The 21209-nt window shown below is 38.2% G+C and overlaps 1 protein-coding gene across 1 annotated transcript in view; it reads left to right on the top strand.

The window, feature by feature from the left end:
- The window catches only part of LOC117290912 (atrial natriuretic peptide-converting enzyme-like), a 29035-nt gene extending 10138 nt beyond the window's left edge, over positions 1-18897 (top strand). The window contains exons 7-16 of the mRNA XM_033772484.1: positions 462-497; positions 1520-1618; positions 4183-4302; positions 9210-9335; positions 9739-9888; positions 10823-11005; positions 11572-11749; positions 14394-14656; positions 15234-15385; positions 17509-18897. Of these exons, the coding sequence (XP_033628375.1) occupies positions 462-497; positions 1520-1618; positions 4183-4302; positions 9210-9335; positions 9739-9888; positions 10823-11005; positions 11572-11749; positions 14394-14656; positions 15234-15385; positions 17509-17685 (1484 nt within the window). The 3' untranslated portion in view covers positions 17686-18897. The remainder of the gene's footprint in view (positions 1-461; positions 498-1519; positions 1619-4182; positions 4303-9209; positions 9336-9738; positions 9889-10822; positions 11006-11571; positions 11750-14393; positions 14657-15233; positions 15386-17508) is intronic.
- Positions 18898-21209: the final 2312 nt, after the last annotated feature.

Here is a 21209-nt window from a genome sequence, read left to right as displayed (position 1 = left end):
GAATTGCTCCACACAGAATACGCCCACGCTTATTCAACCAAGCGAGGGCGTCTTTTTAACGTTCGCGTTTTCGTTCTCGATATTGAGGCCTATGTGACGGAGCCTTGACTCCATGTGAAATGAATGTAGGTGAAAGGTGATTATGGACGGGGATTGACCTATGCTTGAGGCAAAACTCTGTCGTTATTCACGAGCTTTGACGTGTGACGTCAAGCTATACCTGACACAGCATTGTTGTAAAATCATGGGCCAAGAAAACTTAGTTGTAAAGAGTAGTTTGAGAACGTTGCAATATGAAGTCTTAGATCTTGACATTTTTTAAATACAAGGCTAAAGGCTAACGTAACCTTTAAAAAGAAAACAATTTATTTCAAATGTTTGCTGAGTTTTTCTTATCCGGAAGATATCTAACTTAAATTTTCACAAATTAAATATTATAACCTCTTTCTCCTCTTTGATAGATAAATGCAACACTATCGACAACCCAGGATGTTTTGGTAAGTTTACCCGCAAAGGGAAATTTCCTTCTCTGTTTTTAATTCGATAGTTAACCATGGTTGATGTCATGAATAAGTTATCATAAATACTTTCTATATGTGGTTCTCACTCCTTCCGGAGCGCTGCTGTGCATCTTTGGAACAGTTTCACAATGTCAAACAAGCTGAAACTACTGATCAATTTTAAACCCGGGTTAAGCAATGTTATCTCAGTAAAGTTCAGTCATTTCTGTCTTTTTAAACAATACGTACTTCTCTCTTTAAAGCGCATAGGAACCTTATGCGCTTTTTAAGAACTGTCTATTGTTATAACTTATAGGACAATGACCACCCAAACAGCAACCCTAACCTATAAGATAGGCAGTATCCGAATTGGTGGCTAAGGCTACGGCTACGACTGCAACAGTCGTAGCTGTAGAGCGGTGTTACTAAGGTGTTGCTTTGGACGTCAAAAAATGGGTGCGTTCGTTTAGCTTCCCTGGGTCGACCCCGGTGCGTTCGAATAGCTTTGACGTCATTCCGGGGCTCACCTGGGTCGGCCCCAAGTGCCCTGCTTGTTGAGTCACTTGGGGGCAGGCCCCAGGTGCATGACGTCACTACGAGAACGATGGGTGATTGTTCGTTTAGCTATTGTCAGGGGCTCACCCGAGTGAGCACCGTGGGGTCGACCCAGGGGAGCTAAACGAACGCACCCACTATGGCCTAGACTGTGCCCCTGTCTTTATCCGCAAGGATAAAGACAGGTACCTGCTACTCAGGTCCAATGATTCCATTGGATACAATGATCTCATTGGATAAACGTGCACAGTGAGCTTATATAGATGCCCAAACAGTACACTCCTAACGGCGCCATAGAATTTGACTGCGTATCTCTATGTGAAATGAATTAGGTCAAAGGTGCATGTACAAGCCGGCTGGAGGTCGGTCTCTGGCGTTATTCACGAGCCTCGAAGTGTGACGTCAGAAGTTCAGGCTAAACATGGCCTAAAGAGCTAATCCATTCTTATATTGTTCTCTGATAGCTTGTACTGATCCATCAGAGCCGGGAGAGGGCGTGTATCACGACTATGTTTGCGATAACCGACAAGACTGTCACGATGGATCCGATGAGATTTGCTTTGGTAGGATTTAAAACTTTAAAGAATTTAAGGAATAAGGTTTGCGGTAACACAATGTAATGATAATCTCTAAATGAGTTAGGGTGGTTCTGAAAAAAAAAACACGTAGATTTCAACTCGACGGTTCGATATCGGAGCATACTGACCGAAACGTCGAGTTGAAACCTTTTCATATCCCCCAAACTCATTTACTGATAATACCGTAAACCTTACTATTATTGAGATTTGCTTTGGCAGGTATTATTGACGGTGGCCCTGGAGAGACATTGACGCCGTTCTAATATTCACGTTCGATGTCCTTCGGGGCCACCTTAACTTTGTTTAAAAGATCTTACCCCATTGCAAATAAGGTGCTGACCACCTTTGGCGAAGACTAGTATTCTCACTTGGTGTATCCCAACATAAATTATGCATAAAATAACAATGTGAAAGTGTGGGCTCGAAGTTGCACGAAAATAACGAAAGAAAAAAACACCCCTGTTGCACAAGTTTGTGTGCTTCCAGATGCTTAATAAAAAGCTTCAGGCCTGCTGGAAGTCTTTTATCATTTTGGGTTAGAAATTTACCTTTCTCAAAAACTATGTTATTTATTTAGGCGGGAACCGTTTCTCGCAAAGTTGTATACTATTGGTAGTTTTCATAAATGGCACCCAAATTTCCCTTACTGTGAAAAATAAAGTATGATCGATCTACCGTTCTATCTACCTATGGGTACTGTGGGTGAACATTTTGTTGTGGCTCTGTAATTCAAATTACATCTTTACAGTCTCAAAGGCTACTGAAGGCAGGAAGACTCGTGAGTCTTTGTTGAATGCAATGTCAATAATGTCCTTGTGATTTATGGGATTTGAGGCATTGTATGGTGAGGTATGAATACATATTTGGTTTGCGGTAACACCATTCGTGTATTTTGCCAGGTGTATTTTGTTCTTTTTTCTACTGCGGAGTAGATTTTCGGATTTCGTGTGATTTCTCAGTTCTGAAAAAACTGTCCTGCTTTTTGGTGAGCTGCAGAGCCTATGTAATACCAGATTCCTGGTTTAAGTTTTATACTTTGAGTTGAGTTGTTTTAGGTATATACAAGCCAAAGTGAGATTGTTAAACGCAACTGCCAGTCATTTTCAGTCATTTTCACATATGTTTTCAAATAATGTGGACGTTTTTGGAATAATTTTTTTTTTAAAGTTTTTGGAAAAAAAAAATGTTAAAGTTTTTTCAGGCTCAAACATTGACATCTGGATTTAAAAGAAAAAAACTCAAGTTTTGAAATAATTTGTTTAAACAAAAATCAAACCCTCTGTCACTGCATGGTTCCAGTTGAATGAGCTGAAAAAAATGATAAACATAAATGTTCATAACTCCTTATTGCAATGATGTACTGACTTGAAACGTAAGTCAAACATTGCTTCTTACAGATTCATATGAAAAGATAAAACTCAAGGAATTAATCACTGGTTTCAGTTGAATGAGCTAAAACAATGAAAAACTTGAATATGCATAACTCCTTATTTCAATGATGTAATGACTTGAAACTTAAATCAAATACTGCTTTTTACATAAAGATTCATATGAAAAGATAAATCTCAAAGAGTGCATCACTAGTTCCAGTTAAATGAGCTGAAACAATGACAACCTTTAATGGTCATAACTCCGTAAATCTTGAATCAAATATTGCTTTGTACATGAAAATTTATATGAACAGATAAAATTCAAAGAATTTATCACTGGTTTCAGTTGAATGAGCTAAAACAATGACAAATGTTCATAGACATAACTCCTTATTTCAATGATGAGCTGACTTCAAACTATTGCTTATTACATATTGATGCATAAGAAAAGATTAACCTCAAAGAGTGCATCACTGGTTCCAGTTGAATGAGCTGAAACAATGAATAACCTTAATGGTCATAACTCCTGATTGCAATGATGTTCTGACTTGAAACTTTAGTCAAATATAGCTTCTTACATGTAGATTTATATGAACAGATCAATTTAAAGAATTAATCAATAGGCATAACTCCTTATTGCCATGATGTACTGACTTGAAACTTAAACCAATAATTGCTTTTTACATAAAGATGCATATGAAACTATAAAACTCAAAGAGTGCATCACTGAAAAGTGCAAAACGTTTATCAAATATTGCTTCCTGTATGTAACATGAAAAGATAAAATTCAAAGATCACTGTTCTAGTTGAATGAGCTAAAGCAATGACAACCTTAAAATGGTCATTACTTCATACTTGTCAATGTCCCCGCCCTTTGACCATCACTTGATCAAATGATTGTTTTTTCTGTCAGTCATTGGTTCTATCTGGTGATCAGCAGCTCGCCATGGCAGCTTCGCTGTTCTAGTTTAACTAATACCTGGGCGGAAGGTTGAAAATCAGCCGTGACTTCTGCTGTAGAGGATCGTTATTAAGTGCACTTCCGCGGAGTGAGTTTGTGATTAGTCGTTTCAACTAGCTAATTGCTCTAGTCATCATCAGGAGACTTTTGATCTCTTGTTGGAGATTTCGAAAAAAAATATTTTTCAATTGATTTTTATTCCCCCTTTCTCTATATAGATTGCAACTACAGAGGCTACAGTGATTGTGGTGCAAATGAGAACTGTAATTTTGATATCAGTATCGACTTCGTATGTGATGGTATTACTAATTGCTATAACGATGAGGACGAAACTTCATGTAAGTTTAGACATATACCTTATATAAATGTAATCGTTCGTTCAATCAATCTTTATTTAGCAATTAACTCAGACAACATCATTGGATTTAAAACTTGTTCTTAAGTATTACAAAGTAGTAGAGTCTCTCCTTTTAATACAATGCGCTAAAGTCTCTTACTTTAGATTGACACTTTCTGGTTTGGCGGGGGTTAATCGATACATACATAATATCAATAGGCAAAAGATAAAGATTAACAATTAACTAGACATAAGAATTTGTTTGATAACAAATTCGAGGTGTTCGGATTTCTGGCCTGAATTAACGAGCCATCACTAAGGTTTGTCATATTAAACTTCAGCTTCCGGTTTGACAGGATTTAAAGGTCAAATGGGGTCACACTTTGTGCAAAACATATAGAATTGCCAGAGAGCTCAAAATTGATGTAATGATTATTAATGTACCACGTTTCATTAATAAGATACACAATTTTGTATGTACAAACTTATACTTCCGGGTTCGACCGGAAATGAAGGTCAAATGAGGTCACACATTGTAAACATTTGTAGAATCGTCGAAGGGCCTTAAAATTAAGTTATTATATTAATACACAAAATAATATTATTCAGATACGATTTTTTATAAAACAAACTACTACTTCCGGTTTCGACCGGAAGTAAAGGTCAAATGGGGTCACACCCTGTGTAAGATTTGTTTAATACTTCATGACCTTTCATATGGTGTAAAGATCACGTATATAGCATATCTGATTCTGGAGATATGAGTATTTTAATAAAAAACTTCAATTTAATATAATGACGTCATCGATGACGTCATCATTCCAAATTTTGTTCTTTGTCATATACACGCTTTGGTCTAAGTACGTGGTAAGTTTCAAGTCCGTACATGCTGTATTTTTTGAGATAGCAAAATAATTTTTTTTTCGACCTCGTGTACCATTTTCGTTGTGACGTAGCTATGACGTCACACATTATATTTTTAGAATGCTCTTGAGTTTAAAAAAATTTTATGCATTGGACATTTTTTAATATTTTTATTCACTTAGGCTCTAGAGCCCAAAATAACATGATTTGTTACTTTAACTTCCGGTTTCGACCGGAAGTAAAGGTCAAATGGGGTCACGTTGTGCACCGCATTTGTAGATCTTTATAAGAGGTTTTATGTAAAAAAAGAATCTTGAACGTAGCTCTTTTGGTTTTGAAGATATGATTTTTCTAATTATTTAAGGTTTATTTCACGTTTATTTAACGTAATGACGTCATCAATGACGTCACCATTCCAAAAAAGTTGCGGTGCCGTCTACTCACCGAGGTTGATGTTCATGAGAAGTTTCAAGTTCATACAAGTTTCAGTTTTTCTCAAAATTGGCGGAGAACGTTCAGGCAGAAGAAGAAGACGGAGAAAAAAAAAAAAAAAAAAAAAACTAGACATAAGAATTTGTTTGATAACAAATTCGAGGTGTTCGGATTTCTGGCCTGAATTAACGAGCCATCACTTTTTAAGTTTAGTTGACTGGGGAGATAGTGAGCTATGCTGTGTGTTATTGTGAAAACAAAGTGAATAGCTATTAAATAACCTTTTTTCTAAGCGTTTTTTAGAACTTCCAGTTTAGACAGGTGAAAAGGTCAATACAAGGTCATCAACATATTCTTTTTTGTGAAGTATGTGGAGCCCTTTCATATGGTGTATATGTTCATGAGAAGTTTCAAGTTCATACAAGTTTCAGTTTTTCTCAAAATTGGCGAAGAACGTTCAGGCAGAAGAAGACGGAGAAATGAAGGTTTGTCATATTAAACTTCAGCTTCCGGTTTGACAGGATTTAAAGGTCAAATGGGGTCACACTTTGTGCAAAACATATAGAATTGCCAGAGAGCTCAAAATTGATGTAATGATTATTAATGTACCACGTTTCATTAATAAGATACACAATTTTGTATGTACAAACTTATACTTCCGGGTTCGACCGGAAATGAAGGTCAAATGAGGTCACACATTGTAAACATTTGTAGAATCGTCGAAGGGCCTTAAAATTAAGTTATTATATTAATACACAAAATAATATTATTCAGATACGATTTTTTATAAAACAAACTACTACTTCCGGTTTCGACCGGAAGTAAAGGTCAAATGGGGTCACACCCTGTGTAAGATTTGTTTAATACTTCATGACCTTTCATATGGTGTAAAGATCACGTATGTAGCATATCTGATTCTGGAGATATGAGTATTTTAATAAAAAACTTCAATTTAATATAATGACGTCATCGATGACGTCATCATTCCAAATTTTGTTCTTTGTCATATACACGCTTTGGTCTAAGTACGTGGTAAGTTTCAAGTCCGTACATGCTGTATTTTTTGAGATAGCAAAATAATTTTTTTTTCGACCTCGTGTACCATTTTCGTTGTGACGTAGCTATGACGTCACACATTATATTTTTAGAATGCTCTTGAGTTTAAAAAAAATTTATGCATTGGACATTTTTTCATATTTTTATTCACTTAGGCTCTAGAGCCCAAAATAACATGATTTGTTACTTTAACTTCCGGTTTCGACCGGAAGTAAAGGTCAAATGGGGTCACGTTGTGCACCGCATTTGTAGATCTTTATAAGAGGTTTTATGTAAAAAAAAGAATCTTGAACGTAGCTCTTTTGGTTTTGAAGATATGATTTTTCTAATTATTTAAGGTTTATTTCACGTTTATTTAACGTAATGACGTCATCAATGACGTCACCATTCCAAAAAAGTTGCGGTGCCGTCTACTCACCGAGGTTGATGTTCATGAGAAGTTTCAAGTTCATACAAGTTTCAGTTTTTCTCAAAATTGGCGGAGAACGTTCAGGCAGAAGAAGAAGACGGAGAAAAAAAAACAAAAAAAAAAAAACTTAACAATAACAATAGGTTTTCGGCTAAAAGCCGAACACCTAAAAAAACTTAACAATAACAATAGGTTTTCGGCTAAAAGCCGAACACCTAAATAAAGGGACACAATGCCTTGGATATAGGGCGAGTTGGTCTATACAAAAGTGTTTGTTATAACCGTTTGTTACGAAATGCATATGGTTAAAAGATGTTTTAGAAGTAGAACACAATGATCCACACAAATATGCCTAGAATTACCTTTTTTATTTTGCGAACTAACTCGGCGTGCCGTGTTAGTTCACGACGTATAAGGGAAAACCGTGCAATTTCGAAGTATATTCGTGAGGATTATTGTATTTATATTGAGTTGTATTTTAAAGTCACCTGGAAATAGAATTTTCTTTTCTTCAAACATTAGAGTATATGTTTATGAACAATAAAATATTTTTTTAAGTAATTGTTTGTAACGATTTATATGTAAACAAAAATGATAAAGTTGTTTGGGGGGTGACTCTGCCTACCCCTTTTGTGACGTCAATCGAGGCAGACTTTGCCTCGATCGAAGGTCGAACACACGCACGTGCAAGTACATGCAAGTTCTAGTCGCGAGTTTGTACGTTTTCTCGCATTTTTCCGGCAATGTCGACCAGGTGTATTGCTGCTGCATGGGTGTATCAAAACAACTAAACATGGGGGCACTTTTCAAAGTGGTCCGGTCCGACGTCTAATTCCGGCGCTGTGCAGCAAACACTCCGAGCCGTCGTGCTTCGAGAATCCGGAATACACCACACATTTTGACATGAAGAGAATAGTTCTTTTCTAAATTATGAAGCCATCCCAACAATTTTTCCAGCTAGTGAAGTCGAAGAAGGTACCTGAAAGATGTGATGAACCTAAAGGAGCATTTGCCTAACGTGATAAATATCGGGTATTGTTTCAACTTTGAGGGCATGATTTTAGCTTGCGCCAAGCGTCACTATCTTGTGTTGGCACTGCATGCGATTCACCGTGCTGGGTAGTCCGAGTGGACCGTCCGCACAACAGCCGTAGTGCGTGCAGTTTGCTCCTTGCCCGTAGTTCTGTACGTAGGCATCATACCGATCAGGTACCCAGACGTAGTGTACGGGGCCAGACTACACATTTTCTCTTCAAATATCGCGCCTCGATTGACGTCACGAACAGCGCCCTCTCGGGTCGGGGCTATTTTTAAAATTGTAAATAAAATGGAAACTAATTTTTTAGAACCTTAGTTAACTGTTTATTCATATTCCACCCATCAAAACACATAATTTGGTGCCAAAAGCTTTGTTTTGACAAAATACCACTTCCAGGTGACTTTAATAATACCAGATTGCACGATTTTCTTCAAGGAGTTACTGACACAAAGGGAAATAGTATTAAATAATAATAATAATAATAATAATTTGTGGTTGAATGTTGGTCACCTAGCGCTCCAAAGTCTCACATTGTCACAGTTTGTCACCGTACTTCCCTGTCATTGTTATCTTACCACGGGACTACCGCTCTTTTCGTTTATCAAAATAAAATTGGTATATGTGATTTTTGCCAGGTAAATTATTATTTTGTTATTATTATTATTAATATTATTATTTTTTTAATCTGTAGACACAAAATGATTACAAGTTGGGCAGGGACTGTCAAGGTTATACAAACGTATAAAAACTGTCATAAAAATATAATTTATTGTAAAAATTAGATTTTACTCAAACGGTATTAAAATCACACAACAGAAAACATTAAAACAAAAGCAAATCCAGACTTGCAAAAACAACACACATAAAACACCTAAACACGGGAGGCATGGACGACAATAACTTAACATCGTCTAAATCCAAAACAAAATTGGACCAAAGAACATCTTCTAAAACCTCGAAGCAAGAACTTAAAAAATAAACTAAGTTAAACATTCATTATGTGCACAACATTCATTATTTGCAAAATTGGACCAAAGAACATATTATTTTAAAACCTCGAAGCAAGAACTTAAAAAAATAAACTAAGTTAAACATTCATTATTTGCAGGTTTTCGGTGTAAAGACGGCTATGGGAAAATCGACTCTGATTGGTTTTGTGATGATTTTTATGATTGTGGAGACGAAAGCGATGAGGACGACTATAAATGCGGGAGAGTAGCTGCAGACTCTCAGGGTATGTAGTTCCCGCGTGACGTCACACTGTGAGTCAAGTCGGCCACCATTACGGGCAAATCAATCACGAGGTTTAGCTGCACGTTACAGTAATTTTCAAAATAAAATTGTTGTTTCTGGGTGACGTCGCCACTTTGGTTTTATTTTATGCTCACGTATGGTATCTGCGCGCACACTATACCTGATGTGAAAAATTGTTGCTTCTCGTATCCTAAAAATGTGAGATTTTAATGACACAATTTTTTGACGTTAACGTTCACGCGGAACGTGCATCATAACCTCACAACCGATCACTGGTAATTTGTTAGATATTTGTACAAGATTTAACCATACAAAGAGTCTCTCTTATCGTTGTTAATGTTCCTCCTGTTTTATTTTATGTTTTTATTTCTTTATCAATCAAGATAAATGCAAGTGGACAGAATTGGAGGAGTGGAACGCCTGTAGCTGTGATTCTAAAACACAGACTAGGAAAAGGCAATGCTCATGTGACTCTGGATGTTCTGGGGATCCCACCGACACAAGAGAATGCTCGCCACAAAACTGCCAAACAGGTCAGTTAATAATTTTAGTAGATAATAACAATAATGGAAACTTTTATTAACTTTTCAAACCTTCTTCGAGTGCCCATCTTTCATCCCTCCTGGGGAACTTTTTGTTCTCTCGATCGGGTCCTTCCCTATGGAACTCACTCCACATCAAACTGAGAAAGGAGACTTCCTTCAACACTTTCAAGAATGTACTCAAAAGCCATCTCCTCTAATCAGATGCTTCTCCTTCTGTTTATTTTGTTTAATAAGTTCCTATAGTTGTTAGCTTAGTAAGTAGTAAGGGTGTCTACGCCATGAGTATCACCTGTGATGTGACAGACATGGCGCTATAGCGCTTGTTCGCCGCAAACGGCGCTCATAGCGCTGCTCCACAAAAAACAACCAAAATGCAATAAAAGTAGCACCATAAAATGAAAAACAAAATAGACTCAACAAAATGTTTCTTTATTTGGGTGAGTTTTTAAACTGTTCTTGAATATGCCACGTGAGTTTCAAAGTTTCACAGTTTGAGGTTGGGAGTAGGTTGGGAGTTCCAAAGATTCGGTGCTGCGCCCTCCCCCCTCGATGGTTTGTCATGGGTTTTGTTTCAGAAAAAGTTTGTGTTTTGTAGATCGTTAACCACAATGTCCTTGGGCGTATATCTGCAAAAGATCACTTAAATATGCTGGGGCATCACCTTGTAAGATCTTGAAAATAATGAGGCACAGTTTATATGGTTAAAACCCTTTGTTGGCAGTGCAAGTCGGCTAGCACCGGTGTGATTTGGTCTGTTTTCACAGGTTTGTTATTTTATGCATAAATTATGTTGAGATACACCAAGTGAGAAGACTGGTCTTTGACAATTACCAACAGTGTCCAGTGTCTTTTAATACTTGTACTTAATTTGTTTACTACTCTCCTTTTTCACCAATACGGAAATAAATGTGGACAAACCCAGACCCATACTCTGCAGGCGGTTGCCAATGGAAGGCTTGGAGCGAGTGGTCTGCCTGTAATAACAACTGCGGAGCTGGGAAGAAATACAGAGACCGTCTATGCTCTTGTACCTCTGGCTACTGCGGACAAGATAGTATAGAAGAAATGGGATGCCGTGGAAACAGCGAATGTCCAGAGGAAGCAAGTATGAAATCATTTATCATTGTCTTGTCATTTATTTATCCTTTTAATATAATAGATGCAGCCATGCCATTTAATAGAAACTTGGCTTGGGACACCAACAATACAAAATACAACTCTGTGGTTTAAACTGTAATGATGTTTTAAACATATAATAGGGAGGTTTCGCATGCGAACAGATACGGTTAGTGCGACGGATACGTCATCATTATCACGTCATACACCACTCGCTAACCGCTATACGTGTATACGACACTGTTATCGGTATGCATACCCATTCGCGAGCGAAACCTCCCTAATGTGCCTTTGCAACAAAAGGAAAAAATTGACCTGATTTCCTCAACATTTCAACGCTTATTTCAATCCTCTGTAACTATATAACAATGAATCTTACAAACCATAAAGCTCACCGTGTCTTTGTCCAAAAAAGTAGAGAGATGAAACCGTGATTAATGTTCCTCGTTTCATGTTGTTTATTTGTATACATGTATTTGTTTGGTTGGTTGGTTGGTTGATTGGTTGGTTGGTTGGTTGTTCAATGTTTTTGTTTTTTTTATGTTTGTTTTTAAGGTGATGGGTGTGGTACCCGACAAGGAGGGAAATTGAGGATCGTGGGAGGTACCAAGGTGGACCACCAAGCTAACTGGCCTTGGCAGGCTCAGCTCTTATACAAAGGGAAATTCCTCTGTGGCGGCACGCTGTACAAAAGGGAGTACGTCATTTCAGCAGCTCACTGCTTCATACCGGGGTGAGATTAAGTATATTGTATGATACTTTTGTTTTTGTTTTGTTCTTTGTTTGTTCTTTAGTTGTTTATTTATTTTTTTTTTTTTTTTGGGGGGGGGGGGGGTTGGGTGTTTGTTTGATTGTATGCTTGTTGTTTTGTATACTGCCATTTCATCAAGACCACAGCGGTTTGTGATGAAACAGAGAAACAAATAAACGATGAGACAAAATGCAGGTTAAATCAAACAGCAAAACAATCATTGTGGGAACAGGTGGGATTTCAGATGCTTCTTGAAAATACATCCAAGAAAAGCATCATGAAATATCACAATTTCTTTGAATCCATGTTCAAACAAAAACAGTACCTGTAGTTTCAGCACGGTTAATATTTCATCCTGCAATTCGAGAGCACCATCAACTTTTAAAAAATACGTAAAATGACATAAACGGTGCGGAGCGTCATCACTAGTGGCAACAGCAAGTCAGCGCCCTCAAGTCTACTCTCGCTTGCTCGCTTGCTCACTTACTCACTTGCTTGCCTGCTTGTTTGCTTGCTCGTTTGCTCGGCTTACTCGCTTGCTCGGCTTACTCGCTTGCTTCCCTGCTCGCTTGCTCCGGGGCTCCCTTGCTTGCTCGCATGCTCCCTTGCTCACTTGCTCACTTACTCGCTTGCTTGCCTGCTTGTTTGCTTGCTCGTTTGCTCGGCTTACTCGCTTGCTCGGCTTACTCGCTTGCTTCCCTGCTCGCTTGCTCCGGGGCTCCCTTGCTTGCTCGCATGCTCCCTTGCTCACTTGCTCACTTACTCGCTTGCTTACCTGCTTGTTTGCTTGCTCGTTTGCTAGGCTTACTCGCTTGCTCGGCTTACTCGCTAGCTCGGCTTACTCGCTTGCTTCCCTGCTCGCTTGCTCCGGGGCTCCCTTGCTGGCTCGCATGCTCCCTTGCTTGTCTGCTCGCTTGCCTGCCTGCTGCCTGCCTATTGCCAGTATGTTGGGCGGGCTGTCTGTCTATCAGTCTATTTGTTTGTCGTGGTTGGTTTGTAGTTTTTGTGTTTTGATTGTAATGGACCGATCCGGCCTGTAAATCAAACTGTGCGCGTTCACCAATTTGACCAATCACAGCAATGATTGTGGTCGGATAAACTCGGTCATGCGTGCGCGTAAATTTGGCACGCACGGCAGAATTGTGCAGAATGTCATTGGGAGTGCTCGTACACGTGTCTTGCTCACGTGCGCGGTGGGCGGAGCTTAGTGGAAAGCCGGAACGGTCCATTGGAACTGAAGACGAGTCAGACCTAGTAACAAAGCCAGCACAATACAACCAAGACTACTATTTCTTTTCTGCTGAAAACAACAAGTTCTAGTAGGTTTCATCAGGTTAACTATACAGCGGTTATAGAAACCCTGTAAAAACTTTCAAAACTGACCATGTGCATTATCTTGAACAAAAGTACTTTCATTGGAAGTTTACCCATGCGTAATTTAATTTAGTTAGTTAATTATTTATTTATTGGTATATGTAAACAAAAATGACCAGTACATCTAAAAAGTATCACAAATTCCGTCGACAACATTCATCATCATCATTGCGTCCAGTACATCTAATATTACCAGTACATCTAAAAAGTATCAACAGTCACAAATTCGGTCGACAACATTCATCACCATCATTGCGTCCAGCGCCGCCTCATCCTCAAATTGTAATGAGGGCGCACTCCTGGAGTCGCCGCCATCAACTGATCCATTTCAGTCGCTGCTCTTCTCAGCTCTCCTACGCTTCTACCACTCAACTTTGTGACGTTGTCTATCCAGCGCAGCTAATGGCGACCTCTGCCTCGATTTTTACATGTAGGCAGACCATTTATAACTGCGCCAGGTAGGCCTCCCTGTCGAGTCACATGAGCGCATCATGTTGCCTTCCTCTATAACACCTCGTCACTCGTGAGGCACCACCGTCCACCGATCAGTTCAGCAAGCCTTTCATTTGTGATGAAGTCTGACCACTTTGTGCCCAGCAGGGTTAGCCAAACCTACAAAAATGTTCACATCTTGTATGTCAGTTGCTTCAATGTGAAATCTGTAAACGTTCATTTTGTTGTATGTTTTGTTTTCTGCATGTTTCTGTCGACAATAAATATTGTGTGAAAATAGAGCCTACAAAAACATTCACTTCATATGTCAGTTGTTTTCATAGTGAAGTGGGGAAGTCTGTAAACGTTTATTTTATTTTATGTTTTGTGTTCTGCATGTGTCTATCGACAACAAATACTGTGGGAAAGTAAAGTCTACAAAAATATTGTCAGTTATTTTCACATTGAAGTGGGGAAATATGTAAACGTTAAAGGGACCATTAACTAGGATCGGGCGAGTTGGTCTATGAAAGGTGTTTGTAACCGTCTGTTATAAAATGCATGCTGAGAATCCACACATATATGCCTCGAAATTGCATATACCGCCATACCTCAAAAAAGCTTATTGTCGACCGTGGTGTTAGTTTGCTAAGTAAAAGGAAAACCACGCTATTTCGAGGCAATGGATCGTTTTATTCTACGCTTTCTAACCAGCTACATTTTATAACAACTGATTTCAAACGCTTTTCATAGACCAACTTCTCCCGATCCAAGGCAACGTGCCCCTGTAATTTTGTTGTACGTTTTGTTCTCAATAAAGGCGCGAACAAGCGGAGGATTGGCAGGTGCAACTTGGCAAACATGATACGTATGGAACCGCACATCACACAAGTCGCGTCGCTAACCTCATCTTCGACAACTATAACGATCGTACATTTATAAACGACATTGTGATTATGGTGCTTAGTGAACCCGTACCGGAGCTAGACAATAAGGTCAACAGTATTTGTCTGGATAAGGACAAGAGAAAGACATTTGGAGCAGATTCTAATTGCTATATCACCGGCTTTGGCCTTACTGAAGGTGAGACAATACACCATTTTGTACTTTAAAACACAACTTATAGGATTGCTATTCCTGAGAGAGGGAGACCGTTGAAGAGAGATTGCGAGGGCCGGGAAAATGGAGTGAAATATTTATTAATTATTGATACAACAATTTATCAGACACTGGACACCTTGGTAATTGTCAAAGACCAGTTTTCTGACTGGGTGTATCTCAACAGCAGTATCTCTCATTGTAACATTGTGATAAAGACACTGGACACCTTTGGTAAGAATTGTCAAAGACCAGCCTTCTCACTTGGTGTATATCAACATATGCACAAATTTTGGGAGATAATAAAGGAAGAAAAAACGCCCATCAGATGCTTGATTTCGGGACCTCCAAATCTAATTCTGAGGCCTCGAAATCAAATTCGTGGAAAATTACTTCTTTCTCGAAAACTATCAGAGGGAGCCGTTTGTCAAAATGTTGTATACTATTCTACACCTCTACATTGCTTGTAACCAAGTAAGACCAAACATTATTTTGAGTAATTACGAATAGATGTCCACTGCCTTTAATTATTTATTTACTTCCCCCCCAAAAAACACTATAGATGAAGGAAACGTGGCCCAGTACCTTCAGGAGGCTCCTGTACCTTACATAACTCGAGACGAATGCAGACAGACTGCGTATGGTCACGGCGGTATCGAAAGCAAGATGATCTGTGCTGGGTATCCCGATATGGGTGGCATTGACGCATGCCAGGTAAGAATATAACATGTTTTATGGATATTTTTGTGGTAAGAGTTAAGTAATTTTATAACTTTACCAACAATGCAATTAGATTGGCCTGCAACTGCCGAGGCCTTAAATTATGGGAAAGTGCCTGCAACTGCCTAGGCGGGGTAATTACTAGTGAATAATAATTAATATCTATTACTTACAACTTTAACCAATGAGCAGGCTCTTCCCTGTGAGGGGCAAACACCACCAAGCCAAGTCCAAACCTGCTACATTGGCTAAAGAAAATAGTAGCGAAGAAAACTGCCTTAATAATCGAGAACCTTCTCTGACCAGAGCTGACGAATGAAGTGGACCAGTATTTGCTACGCGCCCCAGTATTTGCTACGCGCCCCTCGTTGTCGTTACACCTCAGCAGTTTTCAAAAGAAGAAGGGAACAAAAGCGTGCGTCTTTTGTGCACAAAGAAAGCTTTATTTATTCTTAAAGGAATTCACTACAATATCACGAAACCAAAAACACCATCACTTCTTAGGCATCGATTTCACTGAACTCAGCCTAACTTAGGATTAATCTTAGGACCCAGGACGAGTTAAGTTCCCTATCTGAAGATGTAGGACGCATTGAACCCATCATAAGTTAGGACGGGTGAAACCCGTCCTAACATCTAGATAGGTTTAATCCTAGCGTTTTGTGAAATCGGCTGCTCTTTATTTATTTATCTATTTTGATTTATAAATTTTATATTGTTATAATAATTTCAAAACTGAAAACTTTCAAATGTTTTGTCCAAACCAATGTAAGCAGCGAGTATCATGTATATCATCTAAAAAAATAAAATAAAAGTAAACTCGGGTGTGAGTCTTTTTCTCCAAAAGCTGAATATGAAATACATGTAATTAACATATTTCCATAACAATAATACCAAAACTATAAACCTCAATTTAAACAAGTGGCGACACAAAATTACTTTTATAATAAAATATACTGGGTTCTTTTGGTGTTTTTTTTGTTTGTTTTTTTGGTGTTTTTTTTTTTGGGGGGGGGACCCTGTCTACTCAGGGATCGCGTTGTAAAAACCAAGCTGCACTTTGTAGGCCTATTACTGTTTGTAAACAACACTGTAAGGGATGCACGCATGGTTCCCGTGTTCCATAAACCTGATTAAGTATGCACTTAAATCTTCCTTTATTTATTGTATTTCTTATTTATTTGTCCCGTCTTTGTCCGCTCGATGTTGTTTTTAAGTATTGTCCAGTTTTCAAGGGAAAGATAGCTATGCCTCACCTCGTTTCCTACAAGTTGACATTTTATAAAGTGTTTTTGTTTACAGTCAAGTGTGCCCTTCCTGGAAAATTAATTATAAGCGATTATGTCTGCTTTCAGACAGGAATAAAAGACTTCTAGCTATTTATTATTTTAGTGAGAAATTACCTCTGTTTCAAAATATATGCTACTTCAGAGGGAGCCGTTTCTTGCAATGTTTTATACTATCAACAGCTCCCCAATAAGAGCAACTATAAATATAAATATTGGTAGTAATCTTGCGGGTACAACCATGGGTAAAAACTCTTTTGAGGGAGTGGTTTGTTCGCTCCATTGTTCGTTACCGAGTCAGTTTTTAAGTTATTATTTGTTTTGAGTTATTACCAAACGTGTACCTTCCCTTTAAAAAGTGTCCAGTGCCTTTAACCGTATGAGCTCCATGCTTTAACTGCTTTTCATCTGCTCTGTTAGTGTTTCTCTAATCCAATTTATTGTTGAATTAGCTCCCTGTTATCAGCAAATGTACCACTTGTCAGTATGAAATAAATGTGGTTGTTGTTTACCTTTAAAAAAATATATGTTGTATACTGTCTAAGGATCAGCCATCCATGTTAAATTTTAGAGACTATGAGCAAGTTCGAGTGTGAACCATTCAACTAAATGTTGACAATTCTGACTCGAACCCAGCACTTGGTTCCAAAGGTAGTCCGTTACCGAAATGGCTACCGAAATGGCTAGATCAGCGCGTCTGTCAGTGTTAAAGGTTAGGCAGAATCGCACGATCTAGCCGTAGCTGTAGCTGAGTTAAATCTTCGGACACAGCCTTATAGTCTCCATTGCAACTTAATTTCACTTTAAACGTTCCCGCTCTTTTTATTACAGGGCGACTCTGGTGGTCCTCTCGTATGCACTGCTCCAGACGACAAGGACCCCACTATCTCTCGTTGGTACCTCGCAGGGGTTACCAGCTGGGGTAGTGGCTGTGCTAAAGTCGGCTTCCCCGGGGTTTACACCGATGTGTCACAGTACATTGACTGGCTTCTATCCAATACAACATAACAACTTAATCGTTATGACTCTAACTACAATGAGTTTTCAATTTAAGTAGGCCTAGATAAATACAAACGCAATCACTGACTATTGACACCTGTGAAGTCTTGCGTAAAGAATTGGCAGTATGGAGAATATATTATGGAAAATATGAATATAAAATAACAACTATACTTATCTTGGTAATGTTAGTAGCGGTAATAACTTGTAAATCTATATTTTGTGTAGCACCCCCTTTTGGTTGCTAGTTGGTGACAGTCTCGCGCAAAAAAAGAGAGTAGGCCTATGAAGAAATTATGGTAAATATGAGTATAAAATAAAAACTATTATTGATCATGCATTGTATACTGCTTGTCACTGTAGCTGAAGTAACTTGTCTTTAAAAGTCTTTATGTTGTGTAGCGCCCTCTCTCGGTTGCGATTATGTAGTCTTGTTGTTTTGTTATTAACCTGACTTCGTGAAAACGCTGACGTAATATAAAACAACATTACATGCATACAATACAAACATTGTGCATGTTGTGAGCAGACAACCGAGAGTAGCTGACAAACACGAAAAGCTTACGTCACTGCACATTTTATCCAATGAAATCCTTGTATCAAAAAAAAATCATTGGGTTTCTAAAACAAGTGCCTGTCTCAGTGTCCCGGTGGATAAATACAGGGAACAGGTCTACTTTGTTTGATGCTGTTGAGTGTAAAAATTAAAAAAGAGTTGAAAAATGTTTCAAGACTGATAACAAGCATATCCGTGCTCCTCTTTCACCATTGTCATGCCCTTTTTACTATTACAAAAAAACACATTAGGTAAAATTACTTTTGTTATCAACAACAGTTTTAATCAGGTAGGCCTATTACACCAAACATTTTCTATTTTACACTATTTAATGTAGTTAAAATGATAACTTAAAGTAAGCAATAAACCTATATGCAGCTCAAAATATATAGATCTCAAAAATATCAAAATCATCAATTAATTCGAGAACAGTAAATTGACAACAAATGATAGTTCCAACTATGGACGTCACAACAATGCTATAAGTCGGCCATACAACGGGCAATGTAATAAGTTTCAAAGAAAGTTCTTTATATCGTGTGGTTCTTGGAATTAATTAGGCCTAGGCCGATGTGCAAGAGAATACGTGTTGCACACAAATTGCAATAGCAATTAAGAATGGGACTTGAACAGAAAATAAAAACAAAATAAGCGAAAGAACAATATTATTTGAATGATCGTTTTGGTTTTGTTGCGTTTCGTTTTTTAAAAAGGTAATTGATGACCCTGTCTTTAATAAGGGAATCAATGTGTGGTGAAGAGGTTTTCAACTAGTGGTTTAAACCCAACGAGGCCTGGTTCTTGATAATTTTACCGAGACGAAGTCGCGTTAAGTTATCAAGAACCAAGCCTCGACGTGTTTAAACAACTAGTTGAAAACCGATTTGCAACACACTTTGATTCCCATTCATAAATACCTTTTCGGTCAAAAACATCAACACTTTTTGGTCAAAAAATAAAATAAATGCAAAAATTATAATTGTTCAACGATTTCTTTCAACACAACACCCCTCCAGCTATGAAATGGTAAGGCCCTCGGGTAAACAACTCCTTATAAGGGAATGCTGTGCACGTCGCGTGATGTGGCACAGCTGTCCCGGCCGTTGCTCTCGACCAATATGAATGAAGAAACTGTCCTCGCGTGTCACGCCCATGTTTCAACACTTTTTACTGGTCATTGTAACAAAGGTTTATACACATCCACGTGACGTGCTCTCCACCAACAGGAATAGCGAAACTGTCTGAGGTATTTATGAATGTATGTTTAATGACTTTGGTTGGTGGTTGACAGCTATTAATGGAACTCACCTTCTCTTTGGTCCATGTAGAACCAATTGCATTGGCCGCCATCTTTGATGAAACGTGCACGCGTGAAAGGCTATCATCGTGCGCAGCGTGTATATATGTGTGCATTTTCAATTGCTTTAAATCAAAGATGGTGGACAATGACGTCGTGTGCAATCCATCTATTAACACCAGCCAGCCACAGACCCGGTCATTAAACAGCTACCTGAACGGAATGTTTTCACTGGAAATGGTATTTTAACTTGTTTATAATGCACTTGTTCACCATTTTAATGTAATTTTGATATGTGTACACTTCTGAATTTTTCGTAATTATCGATTAAAAAATCAGGCCCCAACCTAAAGCTTTTGAAAAACTAAAAACACTTCTGCCGTTGAGAGCGCGCGTCAAAGGACAATGCCGCTGACGTCATCTCTGGGAGCTTTGGCTTTACAAATTGGAGCTCCCAGAGATGACGTTTTGAGAGTGATTACGTAACAGGGCTTTTCGCAAATCTCTCAGAAAAGCGCTGGATAAGGGCATTCAAAATGATTGGGTTTTTTTCACAATTAAAATCTTTTTATAGTCATATGACTCGATTTCCCTATTCCTTGAAAACATTTTAAGTGAATTTCAGCAAAGTTTACGACTTGACATTTTCGTTCAAGCAGGTCTTTAACACACAGTAAAGACCGCTTGGATCGTGACACTGTTAACTTGAGGCCTTATCCCTGAAAATATTAATTGCTGAGCAGGACTTTCTTAATGCTTCTGTGCAATGACGTAATCACGCTGCCATAGTAGAGGTAGCACGATGGTGAAACAGTGCGGACAAGCGGCGCAGAGAGCCAGCCAATGAGAAATCTTCTTTTGACATCCATCTAGCTGAATGCGCCCTACTAAATGACATCATGTACATAATGATTAGTTGGTGATACCAGCTGCCTATAAGCACAAAATATTATTTAACAAAGTTCTGCTTAGCAGTATGAGCAGGATGCTAGTAACAGATGTGCATGTGACATGGTAGTTCGGCTGGTAACCATATTCTGGTAAGCATAATTATAAGCAGCTCTATGAAAGTGGGCCCAGAAGCACTTCGATGTTGCATATAAAGATGGCGTCTATCTGTAATTTATGCTTCTGTTTTTACTTAGAATTCTCAAACTTGAGAAGATGGACTGGCGCTAAATTAAATAGGTGTGTTTTGATAGCAGTGTGTTGGAGGCACAGATGTGAACAGGAAGATTGTTCCAAAGAGAGTTAATTATTTTACAAAATAGATAGGCATACTTTAGTGCTTGCAACATTATCGAGTACATTGTCAGTTTGCTCAGCTAAAAATAAATTGTGTTTTTTTTAAAGTGATTTTTGTTTAACTGGAAAATGTTTTTGTAAATTGAAAGATAACATATTGTTTTTCAGCTGTGTTTTGTTACACTTCATGCTATCGTTCAGTTTGGAAAGACAGTAATTTTCAAGTTGAACTATTTACTTTAGTTTGTAATAAATCTACACTCAACTGCAGAGTTGTAAAATAAATCTACACTTTCAACAATAGAGTGATGTCACAGAAATAGTTTAGAGGCGGTTAATGTACCTCCAGTGAAATGTTTGTCTGTCGTCCTTTTATAAATCAAGGAAGGTCATGATAGCAATTATAAATTTTAATTAAAAAGTTTACATGAGCTT

This window comes from Asterias rubens, chromosome 5 (assembly GCF_902459465.1).
Source record: "Asterias rubens chromosome 5, eAstRub1.3, whole genome shotgun sequence".
NCBI lineage: Eukaryota > Metazoa > Echinodermata > Asteroidea > Forcipulatida > Asteriidae > Asterias > Asterias rubens.
The sequence above is the reverse complement of the archived record's forward strand: the minus strand, read 5'-3'. Positions and strand labels throughout refer to the sequence as shown.